Source organism: Pocillopora damicornis, chromosome 4 (assembly GCF_964200805.1).
Source record: "Pocillopora damicornis chromosome 4, jaPocDami1.2, whole genome shotgun sequence".
Taxonomy (NCBI): Eukaryota; Metazoa; Cnidaria; class Anthozoa; order Scleractinia; family Pocilloporidae; genus Pocillopora; species Pocillopora damicornis.
In genome coordinates, this window is record NC_142673.1 from 21,156,817 (window position 1) to 21,174,069 (window position 17,253).

At 38.9% G+C, this 17,253-nt stretch overlaps 1 protein-coding gene across 1 annotated transcript in view; it reads left to right on the forward strand.

Moving 5' to 3' along the window:
- The window catches only part of LOC113671687 (E3 ubiquitin-protein ligase rnf213-alpha), a 53,201-nt gene that overhangs the window by 32,594 nt on the left and 3,354 nt on the right, over nucleotides 1–17,253 (forward strand). Inside the window, 25 exon segments of the mRNA XM_089202481.1 lie at nucleotides 150–632; nucleotides 1,318–1,487; nucleotides 1,680–1,889; nucleotides 2,191–2,372; nucleotides 3,740–3,848; nucleotides 4,610–4,710; nucleotides 4,934–5,182; nucleotides 5,785–5,896; nucleotides 6,121–6,546; nucleotides 6,912–7,031; nucleotides 7,380–7,499; nucleotides 7,651–7,710; nucleotides 8,230–8,430; nucleotides 8,585–8,666; nucleotides 8,990–9,024; nucleotides 9,475–9,578; nucleotides 11,397–11,541; nucleotides 12,023–12,200; nucleotides 12,722–12,816; nucleotides 13,771–13,828; nucleotides 14,285–14,481; nucleotides 14,576–14,717; nucleotides 15,482–15,562; nucleotides 15,757–15,943; nucleotides 16,611–16,818. Coding sequence (XP_089058607.1) covers nucleotides 150–632; nucleotides 1,318–1,487; nucleotides 1,680–1,889; nucleotides 2,191–2,372; nucleotides 3,740–3,848; nucleotides 4,610–4,710; nucleotides 4,934–5,182; nucleotides 5,785–5,896; nucleotides 6,121–6,546; nucleotides 6,912–7,031; nucleotides 7,380–7,499; nucleotides 7,651–7,710; nucleotides 8,230–8,430; nucleotides 8,585–8,666; nucleotides 8,990–9,024; nucleotides 9,475–9,578; nucleotides 11,397–11,541; nucleotides 12,023–12,200; nucleotides 12,722–12,816; nucleotides 13,771–13,828; nucleotides 14,285–14,481; nucleotides 14,576–14,717; nucleotides 15,482–15,562; nucleotides 15,757–15,943; nucleotides 16,611–16,818 — 4,055 coding nt within the window.

Genomic DNA, 17,253 nt, shown 5'->3' on the forward strand with positions numbered 1-17,253 from the left:
GGATTCTTTGCTGTTATCTTTTAAATCTAGATGAAGCAAAATGTAAATCCCAAGTAAAAGCATCTTTATTTTTTGTACAGTAAGGTTTTTCATTGTAGGCTCATCCCTAACACCTCTCAGATTGATGTTATGATTCCATGTTGTTGCAGAAGACCTACGTGACAACCGCTTTGAGATGATTCTTGCTAAACGACTTCATGACCTACTAAAAGTGAAAGACCAGCGGGCACCAGAGGAGGGGAAAGGGTGGCTTGAAGACGTTGCCAAAGCGTGCACTGTAAACGAAAATGGAACTTTCAAGAAGGCACTTTGGCGCCGTTTTCAGTATGTTGTGGCTCCTATCCTGGCAGAAGTCATCGCCTATGTTGATCGCGACGGAAACCTTGAGCTGGCTGCCAGCAAAGATCCCTGGCTTTCAAATCTCTGGTTAAACGTATTTGAAGACAGTTCCTTCGCTACTATTAATTACGGAATGTTCATGACACGTGAAGAAGATGTGGATGTAGTCCGCAGCAAGGTTCCAGTATTAAAATCGGGGTATCGAGGGCATGTCTTCCAGTGCAGGTTTCCATTTTCATGGATCCTCAAAGAACGCATTGATGAGCTCTATCGAGAGGCGAGAAATATCGCAGGTGAGATAAATGAAAAGAAAGAAGTGTGTGTGTGCGTGTGTGTGCGTGTGTGTGTGTGCGCGCGCGTGTGTGTGTGTGTGTGGTGTGTCGTATTCCACGCTTTCAGCTAATTTATTTCTTCATGGTTAAGACTTCCTTGCGAAAGGAGAGGGAAGGGTTTGAGAATTTATTTAATCCATAGAATAAAGAATCGAATTGTTTCTCATTTTATTTTATTCAAGCATGTGTCCCAGTTATTGAATGAGGCAGGGATTATCAGCCTAAGCCTTCGGCTTTAGCTGATAACCGCTACCTTGACCTTGATAATTCTGGATATCGCAAAAATCGAGTCTAATAATTGTTTTACTATACATTGAACGAAAAAAATGGTCACGGCAGTAAGGGGAACTGATGGTTTATTTCTAGACGTGTAAGAATATACAAATCAATAAGCAACACAAAGGGCGCGAACTTGACATGATTACCCTTAGAAATCATGCTCCGCAGTCATACATGACTTGATTAATATATAATCTGCAACAAGATGACGTCCCAGGCGCTGATTTCGAAAATTCACTATACGCCCTCGAACAATCAGAAAAGAGATGGTGAGTTGAATGTATAATAATAGCGGAAATTAGTTCCTTGTAGAAACCCATACCTTGGAGTATTATAAAAATAACCAAATCCTTTTTTCATTTCGTAGCAAATTCTTATGAGACCGTTACCGAATGCTTACGAAGGTTGTTGGACACTTCAAGCGTAAGGCGGATTGTTTCTGAGGCCACCTCAGAAGGCGGCGAAGATTCAGTGGCTCGTTATTTGCATGACTTTACACAGATGGTGTACAAACCTAAAGATGACGCGGAGATTGAGGTAATCGATAGTGCTACTTTTAAATCACAGCACAAAATAGTTTGTCCTTCGCTTAAACTCTATCGAAGGGTAAGGTTTAGGGTATTCCCAAATTTATTTGGACATGGCTATGTCATGTTTTTTTGTGTGTGTGTGTTCATTTAATATATCGCTACAATCAGGAATTTAGGACCTATCCTCATCCTCCAACAGATTGTTGAAAGAGCGATCAGAGCTGCTGCCAAAGAGATTTGTGCCCCACGACAGTCTGCAGATGGGAAGTTTATCATGGATTTTGCGCTGGTTCATTTGGGACATTCTCGTATTCAGAAGCGAATTCACTGCCTATGGCTCTTACTTCGAGCCAAACCTGAAATTTTAAACGATCTTCAAAATAGGTTTTCGTGGGATGAAGACGAAATGGTGAGCACAACTCTTGAAAAGAACATTAGTGAGAGGTCATTTGAGCATTTCAGCTTACGTATTTCTTACAAGTGTGCAGGTGGTCTGCTGCTGTTTCAGGCAATTCGAAATTAATTTGAGGCAGTGCAAGCCCCGTAAAACTATTTTAGGCGAAGTCTAAAATAGTTGTACGGGGTCCCAAGGCACAAATAGTTGTACAGGCTCCCAATCCTGTAGACTTTGCTTCTACTGCAAGAAACATTCTCGAAAGTTGAAGTGTATACTTAATATTCTACTCATAAATACTGGTTTCTTTTCGAAGACCGTTGATGCTATTGCTCTACAAATTTGCTTGGAGCGTATGGAACCTTGTGGAGAGGATCTTAAGACCTCCTTGGAGAGAAAAAATTGGTGTGACTTGGTTATGTCAGTGAAAACACCAGTGGACGAAATGATCGGTGAAAGTGTTGGAGAAAAAACTCAGTCAATGTTGATGCAGTGCAGGTACCGTTTCGATGTTATTGTTAATTTTTCTCGCGAAAAAGTAATGGAACTACTAACGCCGGTTCGTTAAAAATAACATGTAAGCCATAATTTTCAAGGGCTAAACGTACCTCTATAGAAATTCAAAAAAATTATCCAATAAATACTTTCTCCATGAGAGGTCGCTCCGAACTTGTGACTGAGTAAAGGGAAGACAGTGCTGTTTCTTTCCAATTCCCAGACTTTTAATGAGAAATACCTCTATGAAAGATTTTCTTAATTCGCGTTCGATGATTCGTAGATGACCCATTAAAATCAAGTGATCACATGCAGTTTTAAATTTCTGAGGACAAATTGTTGTTGCAGTAAAATTTTCATGTTCTCTCAATATGACTGAGGAAATTATTGTTGTTGCAGTAAAATTTTCATGTTCTCTCAATATGACTGAGGAAGTTAAAAGATATTTTTAGCTTGATTAGTCAGTATGTCAAGCCAAGTGCCTATGAAGTAAACCCAGTGTATCGCAAAAGAGCACTTCTCTGAGAACAAACTTGCAAACCTCACAAGGATTTTCCTTTTTACAAAGTCAGCACAAAAAACTGACGAAAGGATTGAGCTTATATCGTTTCTAAACAGTCCACTATCACATCTAAAACTTGTAACCGACAAAGTTGGCTGTTACTGGGAATACGCTATTAGTATAGGTAATCACATGATTTTTAGGGCAATTTGGGATAAATCAGCACAAGTAAATTTTGCGAGGGCTAACCAAATTTGTTGTCTTTTAAAAAATTAAAGAAAAAAAACATGCAAACATTTGACTATGTTTTCCCCTTAGTTGTGTTTACGGTTCACTGGTGTGGCCTCTTGCCTTTGTGTTATTGCTGGAGTCTCCGGGGTTTTCCCGCAAAAATTTGCTTTGACCCTTTGAATTTTCTGGCAGGATTAATTGAATGTTTGCACTCTTTCTCCGTCTGAATTCGCTTTACAGTATGCACGAAGTCTATCACGCTCGTAATTTACTCCCCATCTTTCGTATGAACTGTTCCGTAAACTTCAAAGGAATTTTGTTAGAGCTTTCGGTTCCTACGTCGCAGTCAGTTTTGGAAGCCTAAGACTTCCCGACTTGTAGCCAGTTTTTTGTGTTTTGTTAGGTGTTTGTTCTGAATTGAAACGTTATTACTTTCTCGAAACCTGTCGGCTATTTTGTTTCGTTGTGTTTTCGCGACTCTCCTGTCAATCGATTTGATTTCAACTTTATGCACCCAATTTCAACTTTCTTTACTGTATGGAGTAAAATTGACGTCTTCTCAACCAATGAGCAAGCTGAAATTTTTGCTCACCTATTATTAATGATATTATGAGATTATTTTACGCTTCGATTTTAGATCCATGTGGCAACGTTTGAGTGCGGTGAGAATATTTATCGAACACATGTATCCATCCCAAGGTGGAATAGATTTACCGGATGTGCAGCATATTTTGGAACTTTGGAAGGTAACAGTCGCATATTCAGCCGATAACCGTCCACATATTTACTGCATTTCAGTCATTAAGGGGAAATCTCATAGTAATAGCGCCATTGGTTTCCATTTGAGCTTCCTCACGAGGATTAAAAAATTTTATATGTATTTCTGAGATCTGAAATCTTATTTAATTTGAAACTTACGCAAGCCTGGTAGCCTTTGGAAGCAAGTTAGAACCGCATAGGAGGTGTCGTTCAGTCAGGCAGACGAAAGTATTTGGTATATTTTTATACCTGAACAAAGAGATACCTTCAATCTTATTTGTTGGGCGATCTTTTGTGTGACGTTATACCGCGCTTGCTAGTTAATAGAATGCAAAAAATTGCTGTCAGCTGTCGGTTTACAAATGTTTCCGTGGAGGAAATTTAAAAAATTGTGCTGTACCTAAAAGCAACGAGTTCGTTTTCAAACGTTACAAACAGTAAAAGTATCGAAATTATCGACTGAATTACATCTAGCTTACAATCGTAACTTTGATTTAACCTTTTACAGAACGGTTCGTTCAAAAAAAGAGAATCCAAACAAAGATTTTTCGTCGATCATAGCGGCGCTAGATAGTTAAATGTGCTCACCTCCAGGTGCTAAACAAGAAATTTTCAATTTTGTTTCTTGATTATAATGTGTTGATTTCCGATTTGTCTATTGTTCAGCACTGGAATTTTGCTAAAACAATTCACTTTAATAATAGTTATGGAGATATTTAGTATGACCTAAAGCCGGATGGTTTTATAGGCTCTAGGTGAAGGAACAGATTTCACAAAGGCCAATTCCCTCACTATCGTGCAACGAGTTTTGATGAGCTGTAAAGAGGATTTAAAAGCACGACTGCAAGAGTAAGTCGCTTTGTCTCCTTTTGATGGCAGTTAATTGTATTTGCTTATAATCTCAAACTCTCTTCGCTTCAAGTATCGGGTCTCTCTAAAACAATTGTACTTGGTCGTCACACGTTGCTGGAATGAATTTTTGGGGAATAAGCGGACACTCCGTATTGTTTTTCGACCTTTAATACTGTGTAGCCTACTAATGGAGGTTTGATGCTATTGCTTTTATTCGAAGTGATGAGCCTGAAGTGTATGGAAAGTTCCTTAGATGTTGCAACGCATTCTTGATGGAGATCATTACCGTCTTTTGCTTTGGAGGCGACGTGCGAAATTTGGATCCAGAAGTATTTGAAATACTCATGGGATATGTTACAGCGACACAATCTGCTGCTGAAACTAGGGAATTCTCACCTTTCCCTGAATTTGGAGCAGACAGTAGTCCTATGGTGAGATCATTCCTTTTGCAGCAACTCATCAATTCTAGGTGTGTACCTCTCTAATTAACAGTTTCCATCTGAAACCGGCCTTCGATATGGCCCATTCTCAACATACAAGTATTCAGTCAGTTTCAACTTAAGGAAGTTGGTTTGTTTCGTCAACGCAATCCGACACGCTTCAAGACTCTTCAAGTTAACAATTACCAATCACGTAAAAGTAGCAATCAAACGAATTAGATCAGTTCATTTTGAGTTAGCAGCCGTAGATTGCATAGGCTATTATAGACATCATTGGCATGTCGAGTTTGAGATCAAAATAGCTCTCTATAGCTGGTGAAATTTTAGCGAAGATTTCATTAAGTAGTTCATCATTACTACTATTTTTCTACCTTTTCCGGTTTGGTTGGTTGAAGCTTAAATGCGCATTCTATCACAGAAAATAGCCTTTATCGCCAAATGTTTATTTTCTATTTTTCATCGTTGCCACATTCCATGAGTTTAATGTTCTAAAGGCAACGAGAACAAAGAACTATTCATTCGAGTCACTTACAATTGTTGATGTTCACTTTGGTTCAAATGGTGTTCTTGCTATTCTTCTTTTGTAAAGAGTTCCTTTCATAACACAATGTTTTCTGTAATATCCCTTTAGTGATAAATTAGCCAAGGCACACCTCCGACGTTTCCTCTTCGAAGCTCAAGGTCTGTCATCAGAAGTACCTCATCTCCTGAATGTCTGTCTACTTGCCGTGCAGTGTATGGAGGTACATGAAAGTCTATCCTTAAATGAAACGAGCACGTTACAATAGGATGATGATACTCTTTTCGGGAACTTGTCTACACCTTGGTACTTCTAGGTTATGGAGCCTAAGAATTTTTAGAGACGATTTTTTTATGAATTCCCTAAAATATTAAAAACATTGATTAAAATTTTTTTAGTTCTTGCGGTGTACCTCTAATTTTTTCCAACCACTTTTTTAACCCACAGAACTCCTGTGACAGTACGTTAGCCATGAGTGCCAGCTTCGATCTCCATATGCACATTAATACCGTTAATATGTTTTGTCAAGGTGCACTAGAAATCTTACAGAAAGACCATACAAGTGATAATGAGATCCAGGTTAAATCACTAGAGGCGATAGCTAAAGCACGGTCCACTCTAAGTATGGTTGCGCAGTTCATGTATATGAGTTGCGGTAGCGATTACGAAAAGTGGCGCCGAGCTGACACGCGTGGAGCAATGGAAATCCTTTTAAAGACTGTTCAGGCATTGTGCACGTCGGTTCGTTTTAGGTCCCCTGGTCTCTTTCTACTCAAGCAGCTGGTCAAACTGTATGGGAGACGTGCCATTTCAACAGTGTCTCAAAACCCAGAATTCGCGTGGATCGTACCCGTAGAACTTCAACGGAGAGAGGTAAAGTGCTTTATTAGTGTATTAGTGCCTTATGTGTCAGATACATGAATATCGTAGATTCTCCATCATATATCCATTTAGGAATAAAATGCAGACCAGTTATATCGTTTTCTTTTCTTCAAGATACCCATTATTCGTTCGTGACCGCGCCCCACTGAGGCCTGCAGTTTTGCAGTGGAAGCCTACTTATTCATATTTTAACAAAATGCTCTTGGCCCATGCTCTTCGCAACCTTCCTTATTCTTTCATTTTCCCACATATTGACCTGCCACAATCTACTTTCCTCTCATAACAATTCTGTCGTTTTAAATACGAAACACACTAAAGGAAGCATTCTTGGATTTACTTATAACCTATCAAAACAGGACACTGAGGTGAATCTGGATAGGTTCTTGGTGTATGGAGAGTTGTATCGGGAAGTAAGAGATGCGATGGCTAGAGCAATATTGAGCGACGACACAGATGAGCTTGTCGTGTCACTAAAGGTATAATTGTATATGGACCATGTTAAAATTCCTTTGAGTTTGCCTGTATTTATGAACCTATGCTTTGGTTTTGCATGTTCTTTGAGCTCTTAGTGAATACTCTCTGAATTGATCTCCGAGAACTTAGCTAAAGTAGATCGCCTTATGAAATAGAGGCTGAGGAGGTTAGGATAGAACAGTCAAAGAAAAGGTTCGGATGCTAAGGATAGAATGGGATAGCGCTGGAATTTCATCTGAAAGAGGAAAAAAAAAAGGAACGCATAAAACTTTGTTTAACTTTCGCTTTTTTTTTGTGTTTTTTCTTTAACTATAAACAGTTAACTATCTCACAATCCTGTGTATTGTTAGGCATTACATGAGGTGCCAGGGCAACCTGCGGCCAAGGACATCGTAGTACTCCTAGCTTTGTATCGGGAGACAACCTTACCGCAAAAAGCGTCGGCCAAAGACCAGCATTTTCATCAAGAAGTAAGAAATAACCTTGATTTTTATTCAGCAGGTATGAAAAGCACCATATAAAATAGCAGTATTAGTTTTTCAATATAATTTAATAAAAGTGTGTCCTTGAAGTTTATTTCATGCATGCGCTGTTTACGACAATTATTTTTATTTCCATCAGAAATGTGCTACTGTGTTAAGAGACGTCCTTCTGAGTAGGCGCAGCGTGATATCCCCGAATGTAAGTTGACCTATGGATCATGTTCTGATGGGCTGATTACTACATACCACATAGTTTCGAAATTCTTTCGGGTGGTATTCATGGATGGTATTCGGTTCTGGGCTTGACATTACCGGCTTGACAGTACCGGCAGAGCAACCACAGTTAATCCCCCTGACGATGGGCTAACGCTCGAAACGTCAGCCTTTAAACGCTATACGGTGACCAATTTACGTTTTCGACTCAGTTGATAATACTAAATTACTATAGTAAACCGCTTTCACTCAGAACAACAAATTAAAGTTAGCCCTAATTTCCGATAAACATACCTTTGGTTGAAGGAGTCTAGGTAAATATCCTTTGTAAAATAAATATATCCAAAGGTCTAGACCAGGCCTCTAACCTCACCTGCTATATTTTCTTGATAACCTTAAATGTTACAATGAAGGAAGTGGTACTATTCGTGATGTTCACGATACTTTGGTTCCGTATAAATGATTTCCCACCAATTCTGAAACATTCGTCTTATTAAACATGCAGGCACAACGTTTGATCAGGAATCTCTTCAGGAATTCTCAGAACTTGGAGTTCCCATTCCTTGCTGACCAAGAGACTCAGAGCGTGACAGAAAAGGCTCTACCCGAAATCCTGTTGCACCTGACCTCCGTATTTCGCTGCATTGGTTTTGATGAGTTGCTGAACCCTTTAAGGGAGATTGTTCTTGCTCCGAGTGAAATGATCGTAAGTTGAAAGTCTTCTTTCATCTTTCATACAAACCCAAACGTCAATTTTTTGTGTTCCAAACAAAAAGACATGGAAAGGAGATAATAGAGTTTTCCCCTTGCCACAAGCTGTGTTACAGCTGGACAGATTTTTCTCGCCTTTCATTCTGCAGAATTCTTTTCTCCCGACAATGCCAGAAGACAATTTTGAAGAAACTCGATCGGCCATGACAGAGCAGAATGGTCAGTGGTATGGTAAGTATCTTACCCCATACTTAGGTGGTCATTCAATCGCTATTAAGCAGAGTTCCAGAGAGTAGGCAGGTGATGCGGAGTTATTTTGGTATACATGTGGGTCAAATAATGTGTCCTAAATGTACATGAGAGTCATCTATCAGATAGGATTTCTACTCCTAGTCTACCAGTATGATGATGAATGCCCGACGGTCTCTCAGTGTCAATCTGCTTGTTTACTTTCGGTCATTTTATCGCTCTGTAGCAAATTCATATTTTCGCAGATATTGGTAGAGTCTCTCTGACACAAGACTTTGTTTAGAAGTTTCTCTTTTTCTTTTTAGAATGTCCAAAGGAACATCGATACTTTGTTGGTGATGTAAGTATTGTTATGTACTAATTTATCGACTGAACAACCGACCAACCTGATTGATTGATTGATTAATTGATTGATTAATTGATTGATTAATTGATTGACGGATTAACTGTTTTATTAACTAATAGATTCATGGTTGGCCCAATTGATTCAGTGATCGGTTGATTGATGATTGGTCAAAAGATTGATTGAAAGATCGACCGATTATATTGGTTGACTTATCTTATAGAACGGCTTTACTGAAATAACCTGGCCCCGGCTGTTCGAAGGTCGTATAACACTATCCACTGGATAAATCTCTATCCGGTGGATAACGCTAACGTTTTGCTGTCACTTATCCGCTGGATAGCGATTTGTTGGATAATGTTATCAGTTAGCCCTTTATACAAATGGGCCTGGCGTATTATTTATAAGTAGTAACAGCATCATAATCGCATAGTTATCCCTTCATAGTGTGGCAAACCATACCAGCAGCGCGATTGCCCTTACTGTGACTCGTCGGTTCCGATTGGAGGCCTAGGACACTGTTTGGTTTCTAACAACAGGCTGGCACGCCGGTATCTGATATTTTGCCTTACTAGTATTTACGCATACTTACTAAACGCTACGGAACCCAAGGTAATCAAGTATTCTCAACTGAGTTAATGACGTAAATTGGCCACCGTAAAGAGTTTTAAAGGTTACATTTCGAGCGTTAGCCCTTCGTTAGCTACTTATCCTACGCTGCGTACTTACACGGTATCTACAAAATTACTTCTATGTACTTTTTGAATGTTCTTGTTAGGGTTACGTCGATTTATGGGTATGTATAAACATTATATACATCAGCTTCGATTTTTTTTTCGCATTCATTAGATTATTTATGGAGACTGTTACATGGTGGCGAGGAGATATGAATTTTACGTCGGAGCGCGGCGAACGAGTGTGATATTATTCGTGCCACGAGAACATAAATTTCATATCCTTGAGACACACGTATAATTTTATTTCAATTATGTGGATGTAAATTATACATGGCTTTTAAAAAATACCGGGTATCAAAAGAAACAAAATACTCGGCGCCCAAATTATTGAAAAGTTTACATGTAAAACCGTCAGTTAGGCAAAAATACATGTGAACTGGTTTTATAAGCTTAATGAAAATTCGATTACTCACTCTAACTTGAAGCATAAAATACTTTTATTTTCAGCCTCGCTACGAACCTTTGTAGGCAATTTAGCTCGGACAGGGCAAAAATTTACCTTTGTCTCGTCGCAACTTTCGAAAAATTCCTTGAAAATATTTAGATCATGCAGCTGTTTCTTCATGGTGTTCTCGTTCTTTTGCTGTTCGGAAAATGTAGTTATATCTTCTTCATTTGCCACAAAAAATTTTGCGGCCATTCAATATTCCAAATGACCAACAGACCAAGTTTGATGTTCGTGCCATGGCGCCTCTGGTCTTTTTCTCAAAATTAAGAAAGCTAAAACCTCACTTCATAGAGATTCCTTTTTTGTAAGAATCAGTAACATATGGAACGTCTCACCAGATAACATAAGAGCTGAAAAGGAACTACCGTCTTTCGTTAAAAAACTAAAATCTTTCTTTTATCTAAGACTTATCTAAGTTTTCAATCGGGATGACATTTTTTTAATATAGATTGTGTAAAATGTCGTCGTATCAATGCTCTTCATTCTTGTGCATGTTAATCAACCAGTTTTTTTCTTTTTCTCTTTCGTTAATAATTATATATTTTGTTATTTCTTAGCATGGGGGCTTGTAAGTGCTTCAATTTTGTCTGTTTGTAGGGAAAAGGGAGTGGTAATTTACCTTGTAGGGGACAACCTTGTCCTATTGTAAATTTACCTGCCTTTGGCAAATAAATACATTCAACAAAGTTTGAAAAGGCGGAAATTGTGGCGTGGTTGCTCAATATCGCCACTCATGTTACATACGAAAAATACGCCACTCGGTTCCCTGATGAGGAGATCGTATTGATTGTACTAGCGTTTTATAGTTCTCGGTAAAATACTCTCGTCCATATAATAAATCAAGGTATTCACCTTATTCTATCGTAGTAAAATGAAACACTTTTTTCGTAATTTTTGATTATGCAAGGGGAAAATTAATGGAAACTAGTCAAAAGCAAACTGGATAAAGCTAACGTCGGTATGTGATACTGCATTAATATATTTGTTTTTCGTGGGATGTAAGTCACGAAAAATTTTTCCAAAAATCTAGGTCGAATTAGAAATGGGAATCTTCTCGGGGGAAGAGTAGTACATAGAATAAAGAGCAAATTCAACTCAATTCGAAAACGAAGTAAAGAATTCTATACAGGAGAGACCGTCACTGCAGAGTAACTCAACAGTTGCATGATACATTGCATTTTTAGGGAAGACCGATCTAACAAAGGTCACATCTTGGGAACCCCCAAACGCATCGTGGGTTCTGAAAGAGATCTGTCTCCTACTATGTTGAGCCTCTTGAGGTTTATACTCCATTCAGCGATGCTGTCCGCAGCCCAAGAACAGCCTGAGGTAGACAACAGAATAGTGTTAAACTTTGATAGTTCCAAAGCAATCTCTTTCTCTCGTCAAAGGCTATTTCATTCATTAATAATTAATATAGAGCGGCGTTAAATATCTCATGCTAGCCAAGGAAAACAAGAAACTTTAGAACGTAACATGTATGACATGTTGCACTTAATTCAAGACGCAATCTGTTCTCATTAGTTCTGCTTATTTCCTATGAGTCATCAATAGGCAAATCGAATTCACCTCAAGAAATTAACCACATCAGTTCTATCATAATCCCTAACACTCCTCAGAAGACAACAGATCCATTTTCTATTGTCAGGAGCTGGAGCTTTCGGCGATAAAAGATACAACAGTTTACAAACAATATCTTTTTGCAGGGACTGATTCGGACTTGACCGCTCATTGTTTCCAGTGTGACATTAAAGAAAACGTTCCTTTATCAGTCAATATTCACACACAGTTGATCTACTCTTAATCCAAGGTCGTTAGTCAGCTAATAAAGGAGTTAGATGTTCAACCACGGAATGTTGGAGGTTTCCTCTGGGCACATCTCGTCAATGATGTGGAAAATATATCGGAAAGCCTGGAAAGGAGCGTGGATGAAGTGGTGCTGATGATTCATAGTGTGTTGGCTGAGATTGTGTATCGTGCAACAAATAGTAAGTCACATTCTTTCAAATCAAATAAAGCATGTTACCCATGTGGCAGCCATGTCCGAAAGGAATCTCATTTTGCCCCTAAAGCACTCAATGACAATTTTGGAGGTGCTGCGTCAAAGTTTGTATCTCCTGAGAACGTCATCTTAACAATCCGTGTTAATCTTCTCCAACTTACCCTTAAAAGCTTTCGTTCCTTTTTTATTTACTTCCTTCCGTATTGCAAGTTTATCATCTTGGTAAAGTAGTATTTTGCGTATTTTTCCTCAATTTGACGCCGACGTGCCATGCACATGCGTGGAAATGAGGGTAATTATTTTGGATTGATGTTTTCAAATATCGATTAACAGATCTTTAACAATATTGTTGAACACTAATATGCAGGGCAAAATGTATTCAGACAAGCGGTCTTGTGGGTTAAAAAAATACTGATTTATCATAAAAAGCGTCCATATTTTGTAGACAGCTTAGTTACGAGAGAAACCTTTTACTTCAAATTGTATAGTTTTGTATCTACGTTTAAGGAGGAACAGATGGTATTGCAAAGTGGTTAACTAAAGCGGAACGGAGAGAATGGGAAAATCACTTTTCAACCGTGTTTTTGAGACCTGTTTGCATGGTAAGAGGCCAGTGTTTCTGCTGTGCTGATAATCGCACGTATTTGTGGATTTTTGCTTCTTTGCTTTTCTCATTTTATATGTATTTTTTTTTCATAGTAATTTGTGTCTTTGGGTTCAAAATATGTTTGCTATATTTAATTAAAATACATTTTTAGGGTTACTGGACGTTCGTGTCGTTTCTTATCCAGCTCGGTCGTTACCCAAACTAATACAGGACGTTGTCCATGTTAACAATTGGCTTGTGTGTGAGGGATTTCGAATAAATGTATGAGTCAATCAGCGTTTTGGGTAAGAAGTGACTCAAACTACGGTAAGAACCGACTCAAACTTGGGTACGAATCGACTGCACTTGGGTACGAAACAACTGGGTGCGAACGACCATGGGTAAGAATCGACCGGATACCGACCATTTTTTGTAGGTTAGCTTGACATTTTCTAGCAACTCAGTTATACCTATTTTGACCGAAGTTTGAAACTTTGCTCAGAAGTGATGTACAGTACTTCAGCTATGCATAAGTTTGACACTTTCGTAAATCAATCGATGCAAATAACATGTGAATTAAAATGACGCCGAAAGAGGAGCTCAGGTTGTATTTTCTTCACCGCGTGTCTGATCACCGATATTAAGCGTTAAACGGCCGGACGAACTCGGCCGAAAATCAATTGTGTCCAGACTGTTAAAAATTATTCGAATTGGCTTCGTCATAATTATAAATAATGCTAGTCAGTCCTTACGATTCTCTAAGTTAGTTCGGAAAGCTTCATTTGAAGCCAAAAAAGTTGGCTTTTTACACGACTTCGCTTCACCGAGTCGTCGATATGTAAGCGTGGAGGCTCCGCTGGAGCTACGCTGGAAAGGAACCCACCATACCGTGGCATTCTGTGTTATTCCTTGGCATTATATCACCTTTCAAGTTATTAACTATTTTAATCCTGTTGTTCTCTTTGTACAGAATTTGGAGGAACGACTGCAGAATTTCTATACTCTGTCTGTCAACGATAAGAGATTAGGTAGTGACGATATTTTTTCAGTAAGACCTCAAGGGGTACTTTCGTAAATGACCTCATTAGGATCATGGGGTGAATTTCTAACTCCTTTTTTGGGTCAATAGTCTAATTATAGCCTTAAGAATTTATTTCGCCTCAATTTACCGTGACTGAAACGAGTGAAATAAGACAGAAAGGCTTTTTAATCGTAACTAGGGCGATGCAAACTCCCCAAGGTTGTTTCACTAATAGTTTTTTTGTAATGTAATTTGGTTGGTTTCGTAACTATTTGTAAAATCAAAGCGTACCCAAAGTCATAAGTTTACCCATAGCTTTTAATGACAGTGGTAAAAGCTATAAAGCTTTTAACAGAGCATAAGTCTCCTATTGTAAACGCTGAATTTTGAAACGTGCATAAAGCTGTGATTATTTTTTTATCTGAAATAAATATCTGTGATCAACTTCGTGGCCTTTTTGTAGGGAGTGATTCCCTCATGCGGGAGATTTACGAGGTGGACGACCCCACGCCTCCTCGCTCAGCAGCAGACATTCATCCTGGACACCCCACCTTTTGGAAATACAGAACTCGTTTAACTGTTGAGCATGTCATTCGTCAGTTTCAAGACGTCAGGTCAAACAAGGATTCATGCAAGATCCTTGGAAAATTTCTTAAGGAGGTACTGTGTGAATGGAATTACAGGAAACTCTTTGGTAAAAGGCGACTCTAATTTTGATCATGAACACAAACAGACTCTTTTTTCTTTTTCGTAGGAGCACAGACTTCGTGCAGTACGTCACTTACCGGATATTTTGGCTTTGCTGAGAATACTAACTGATCGCTTTCATCGACGAATCAACCGAGATGACGCTAATAAGTTCAAGATACGGGAGGTTTTGAAAGAATTGTCTAAAGGTAAAGTTGGAAATTATGTTGAGGATTAACCTGACGAGTTAGATGGTTAGAGAAAGTGAATGATCATTCAAAAGTCTACTCTCGTCTTGGACAGAGATCTACCCAAAAAACAATTGTAGCTTAATTATCTTACACAACATCGCAGCTAAACCGAACAATAATTTTCAAACAAACAGCTGTTCTCGTTTTGACTCTGATGATATCTTTCACCAGCTACCGAGGCACAAATCGCACGCTCAGTCACTGGAACGGCTTCCGATCAGACTGCCCACTCTCATATCACACGCTATAGTATGGACGATTGATTTCCCGAAGCTGATACCCTTTGATGTTTTTTGTAGGCCCTGAATAAAATACCCTACCTTGCTTTTGAGTCAAGAAGGGCGACAGCAAAATAGCTTATTTGCACGACCAATGTGGACAGCATGACAGGAATTAAGTGATGCAGCATTTCAGAAAAATAAATTAATAGTCATTTTCTCATCATGATCCAAAAATTCAAGCTTACTCTTACCCAAAATGAACATTTTACTCTCTATGGACCGGAAATAATACGGCCACAGCACTTGCTGGTGACAGCGAGCATTGATGTTATGGATCAAGCCTCTTCCCTCTTTCTTCCTTCTTCGAAGCTGCAGGTAGTGACAAGGGGTTGGTGCTACAAATCTGGAAAAAACTCGCTTTTTTGTCGAAATTCCTCTTTGGGTAACTTCGTTCTCAGAATTAGTGGCAGATCTGAACGAACGTTTTACTTCACTTTTCAGATCACAAGGAAAGCGTCACAAAGTTATTCGAAAGTTTTCGCACTGCTTGGGATCAAGTTCGCCTCCAGCTCAGTCCGCAAGGTGAGCGGAAAACGTGTGCTAAAAACTTTTTAAGAACTTAAGGGGTAACTGTTTAGTGTTTCATAATGATCATGCTACAGTTCATTTAAAATCTACTAAAGTAACACAAGGACATCCATAACGGGTTCAGATGAACAATTGGTATTTACATTGCTTACTAATCGTAGTGCGTTCTTAATATTTCTTTTCGGCAGGTCGTTTTACTCCTTCTCAAGAACAGTGCTCGAAACCAATTGATATGACCTCCACCATGTCAGTATTGCTACCAGCTGAAGCTGGCCCAGGTGTTTGTTGCAAAGCTTTACTGTTCTTCTTGGTCAATACACATAATGAAATGGTGGAAACATACCACAGTGCTTTTGGATCTGACGAAAGGACACGGTATTTAAATTAATTCAGTTACATAAGTGACACTAGAGTACAGAATTGCAAAAAATTGGAAGTCATTGAGGTTATTATCATGTAAGGGTCGCTATTGTCACTTGGGTAAACATATTCCAATCTCTTAGGCATGTTACATATCCCTCCATCTCCAATCGAGCTAGATCCGAGAATCATTTTGTTGGTATTGAGTTCTAATATAGACTGCTTTATTAGCTTAGGCACCGATTGTGAAGTCGGTGCTCTTTTTCTAATTCCGATCAAATTTTTGTCATCTTCAGAATACCCTTTAAAGGTTGATATGTATTTCATGATTACTTGAAACGGTGCCATATCTCAGTCTTTTATTTTTTTTCCCATAAGGGATGGGGAGTCTAACACACATGGACTGTACAACAAATTGTAGTGGTAGTGATAACGACATTTTGTCCAGGCCAGGACTCCTTATGAGGAGGGAGTTCAACACCAATATATTACTGGCATTTGAGGGCATACCACGTTCCTATAGTATTATAAATCGTCATTTTCTTTCGGATTAAAGAGGAGAACCGTGCAGCTTACAACCCTAACCCTCCCCTCAACTACGTATTTGCCTATCTCTGATCTTCTGTACTTCAGTGAGTATATATTTTCGATTCACACCAAATATTTTGGGTCTGAATGATAGTACTATCGCCAAGATTCCTTTTACGGAGGTTTCGTCGTCGCAGTTGGTAGCGTATGACTCAGAAAAAGACTTGCTACCTGTGATGCTAGCCAACTGCACCTACACACTGGAGGTGGGAAAGGAGACGTCATTGCAGTACAACTGGGAAGCCCTCCAGTAGCAAATAGTCGATAAGTTCATTCGTGGAAGGCCTATCGTGGAGTTTAAGGTACATGTTACAGTTTGTTTCCGAGAAAAAGCACAAACTATTTTGTCTGTTTCGTGATAAGAATAGGTTACCGTCTAAGAGACAAAATCATAAGCTGCAAAACAAAACACTAAATAAATATATTATGCCGAACAGTTTTTAAACTCCTTAATTTCAATCCCGACGTTTCATTCCTCTTTAGCTCTCCCTTTGTCTTCAATTTTCTTTGTCGTTTCATAAGTCGCTCAGTTTGGAGACGACTTCTTTATGGCTGAATTTCCTATACGGCGCGATCAAGTAAATTTAGGGAATCATAAAATCTGTAGACCAGAGTGATACGAAACGCAAAACTGATTTTCTGGAAATGCGCCTGTCCCACACTAGAGTAGTGGTATGGAATTCGCTAGTTCTACAAACCAACAGTTAAACTCACTGTCGTTAAGTACACTTAGTCAA